Below are 3,704 nucleotides of genomic sequence, written 5' to 3'. Positions count from 1 at the left end.
TTTGCCGTGATGTGCCGGGGCAGCAGGTTGCGGGTAGTGGACACCAACAGATTCAACAAACAGCAAGGCCAGTGGCTTTGTGGGGGTGGAGCTGGAATCTCAGGTGGCGGTGTCATAGAGGAGGTTGGTGTACAAGTAATGTGTGATATTGGACAGTGTCTCCCACCTCCACTGCATGACATGCTGGTCAAGCACAGGAGGAACATTCAGTGCTAACTCAGCCACTGATATGCACCAAAGAGTGCTACAGGAAGCAATTCCTGCCTGTGGCCATCAAACTTTTCAACTGCAAGTGTCAGGCAGTCTGAGACAATAGACTGGCCCTTGGAATTATTTCACCGCTGGTAGCAGCTAGAACCCCATAATGCATCTATGATTTATATATTCAACAGTGCACTATTGACTTAAAATGGCCAATAATTTAGTGATTCAATAATTCAATATTGTTGGATAGTTATATTACAGTTTTTCTCGATTGCTTGAGCACAATTTTCAAAAACAGGGCCTGTGTTTTCAAAACACTACACACAATTAGCACAACCACACACCCAATTAGCAAAACACTACAGATCCTTTGCAAAATTAAACACTCCTGTAAAAACTATACACTTCTTTTTAAAAACCACACTTTGTTACTATATGAAACACACACGTTTCACATTACTATACTCTGTTTGCACGAGTTACACTCTGCTGTGATAAACCTAAAACACTTTTAGCACTTCTACTTCCCTATGATTAGAGTAGGCTACTATCAACAAAGTACAAATATAATGTAAATTCACCAAACAATACACAAGACCAATGTTGCAGACTGAAGAAACTCATTTATTTCTCAACACGCCCAAAATGTTGACATAGAGATTCATAATACTGTAATCAAACGTCACTTTACGTATTGTAAGTTAAAAAACAACAACTAGACATTGTCTCTTCGCCTAGCAGGATCTGGCCAGAGAATTTCATCAACATCGCAGGCAATGTTGTCATTAGCAAGACACCTTGGAAAGAAACGTCTTGAATGACGAATCCATCCTTGCATTGCTGCTACCTCCATCTGGTCACAGGCCTCCTCCATGGCTTGGATGAGGGGTACCTCAGCCTGGAGACGGAGATCATATACCTTCCACCGCCATGCCGAGAAAAACTCTTCTATAGGGTTGAGGAATGGAGAGTATGGTGGAAGATATAAGACGGTGAAATGTGGATGTTGCTGAAACCAGTTCTGAACCAGAGCAGAGCGATGGAAAGACACATTGTCCCAGACAACAATGTATTGCATATGATTTATTTGATTTGCTGCTGTTATGTTGCGCAATTGGTCCAAGAATGTAAGTATGAGTGCTGTGTTGTAAGCGCCCATATGGGCATGGCGGTGGAGGACCCCATTCTGTGTAATGGCTGCACAGAGTGTTATATTACCCCCACGTTGCCCTGGGACATTGACTATAGCCCTGTGGCCAATGATGTTTCTTCCCCTCCTTCGTGTTCTCGTCAGGTTGAACCCAGCCTCATCTACGTAAATGAACTCATGCTGGATCTCCTCTCCATCCATTCGTAAAACTCTCTGAAAAACAGTGTCCGGCAAAATTGTGTAGTTCAGTGTAGATCTAGTATACATATTACAGTACAGTAAAAAAACTGAGACAGTATGCAAGATCACACTGCTAAAGTGAATACATACCTCTGCATAATCATGCCGCAGTCGTTTTACCCTTTCGGAATTGCGCTCGAAAGGCACTCGATAAATTTGCTTCATTTGAATATGTTTCTTTTTTAGGATGCGTGCCAGTGTTGATGTTGAGACCTGATGGATATCATTGAAAATGGCGTGGTTATTGACAATGTTAGCTTGGAGCTGCTTGAGTGTTATAGCATTGTTGGCCAAAACCATGTTTACTATCTCCCTCTCTTGCTGTTCTGTGAACATAGGAGGCCTTCCCCCTTGTCGTCCCTGACCCTCAATCCTATGTAGAAAAAAAAAACAGTATACAATAGTACAGTAATTTCACAGGAAAAGGTAACAGAAGTGCCGATAGTGCATAGAATACAGTACTGTAAGCAGTGACTGAAACCGTGCAGATGTTTTTGATATGATGATATTTTTACAATACCTATTTTCCAGTCGAAATGTTCTCATCACACTTGCCACTGTATATCGGCTTAGATTTGGCTGTACTCGGAGTCCAGCCTCCCTCAGCGTCAGGCCGTGGTTGACAACGTGGTCAACCAGTGTTGCGCGGATCTCATTTGTCAGATTCGGTCCTCTTTGAGCACCTTCTTGTCTTCCTCTTCCTCTTCCTCTTCCTCTTCCTCTTCCTCCTCGTTCTCCTCGTTCCCCTCTTCCTCGTCCTCCTCGTTCTCCTCGTCCTCCTCGTTCCCCTCTTCCTCGTCCTCCTCGTTCTCCTCGTTCTCCTCGTCCTCCTCCTCCTCCTCCTCCTCCTCCTCGTCGTCTTACTCTTTCTCTGACTCTTTCCATTGTGCTTGGAGAACGCTGAACTCACCTACTGCTTTTTATAGTGCTTACACACCTGATTGTTGTGTCTGCAATTAAGCAAACAAGTGTTTGCACACCTGATGACTGTGTTGAACCAATTGGTTGGACGGTGTGGTAATTTGACAGTCAGTGCTTTGGTATTGCAAGGACGTGACTTCATGATAGATTTTTGTGTGTAATGTATGTTAAGTGTGTTTATTGTTTTGCAAATCACTGTGTGTATTGTTTTGCAAAAAGTGTGAAGCTGACATTGTGCTTATAGTGGTGCAGATCTGGGCTCATGTTATGATCCTTGAGTGTAAGGTTTTGATAATAGTGTCATACTTTTGATTTTAGTGTTTAAGCAATCGAAAAAAACTGTATTACGTACTTGCTGTATATATTGCAGTATAAGACACAGATTTCTTATAATTGATTGTTGCTTATATATATATATTTATGATTATATTTTATATCATCGGAGCAATGACACACCCTAATGTCCCCCAGGGAACAATGAAATATTTCTGATTCTGATTCTGACATTGGGTAAAACACCCGAGGCTGAACAACCTGCGCTGGAGTTCAATCGAGACGGAGATGAGGATGTGAAAACACCACGCATTATGGTTCATAGTATCGTGATGGTATCGGTGTGGGAATGAATCAACACAATAATGTGTGCCGTCCTTGAACAAGGTCCTTCGCATCAACGTTCAGATGATACTTTTCATCTAAATCCCTGAACGTCTCTGACGTTTGGCTAATGTTGTTCTCAACGTGGAATCTGTTCCTCCCTGTATTCATCACCGTCTGACTACAAGTGTATTGTCCGAGATACATGTAACTCTATAAACGTACCTCATGTTTATTTTACACTAAAAACGGAGGCTTGTTATCCAGCCGGAAAGAAATCATTCAAAATGTCTGTCGGTACATTTTTAACGGCATAATCAATGACAAGAACTGTAGTTTGGAATGTTTTGAAACCAATGGGCTCTTTTTACAAGGTTGTTCTTCTAATTCCTGTGTGGGAGGACAGGGGAGGAGGAGGGGTATCTGGAGGCCTTCCAGTCGATGAAAGGCCTGCTCTAAAATATATTGGATTCAAATAGATCCCGAATGCAGAGAGCCATTCTAAATATGGGGTTATTCAGAGTGGTCATTTTGCGAAAAATGACAACAACCAATCAAGGAAAATGATATTCATGCAGCCGCACCTTCACAA

At 42.2% G+C, this 3,704-nt stretch overlaps 1 protein-coding gene across 3 annotated transcripts; it reads right to left on the bottom strand.

Moving 5' to 3' along the window:
- Nucleotides 1-466: 466 nt before the first annotated feature.
- LOC132471064 (uncharacterized) lies at nt 467-2,370 on the bottom strand. 3 transcript variants are annotated; one of them, XM_060070067.1, is made up of 3 exons: nt 2,115-2,370; nt 1,685-1,967; nt 467-1,567 (listed from the first exon to the last, which is right to left on the bottom strand). In XM_060070067.1, the coding sequence occupies exons 1-3, from the start codon at nt 2,138-2,140 to the stop codon at nt 920-922; spliced, it is 957 nt and encodes a 318-aa protein (XP_059926050.1). In that variant the 5' UTR covers nt 2,141-2,370; the 3' UTR covers nt 467-919. The 3 variants fall into 3 exon arrangements, 2 of the variants coding, with proteins under 2 accessions (XP_059926050.1, XP_059926049.1); XR_009528756.1 differs by having other exon boundaries at nt 467-1,565; nt 1,685-2,370; XM_060070066.1 differs by having other exon boundaries at nt 467-1,967.
- Nucleotides 2,371-3,704: the final 1,334 nt, after the last annotated feature.

Source organism: Gadus macrocephalus, chromosome 13 (assembly GCF_031168955.1).
Source record: "Gadus macrocephalus chromosome 13, ASM3116895v1".
Taxonomy (NCBI): Eukaryota; Metazoa; Chordata; class Actinopteri; order Gadiformes; family Gadidae; genus Gadus; species Gadus macrocephalus.
This window is presented reverse-complemented; position numbering and strand designations above follow the sequence as displayed.

Excerpts from the sequence above, each read along its gene's own strand:
- LOC132471064 (XM_060070066.1), bottom strand. The coding sequence starts at position 2,140 with ATGAGAACATTTCGACTGGAAAATAG. Across the intron at positions 1,968-2,114 it reads ACATTTCGACTGGAAAATAG|GATTGAGGGTCAGGGACGAC; the intron begins GTATTGTAAAAA and ends TTTTCTACATAG.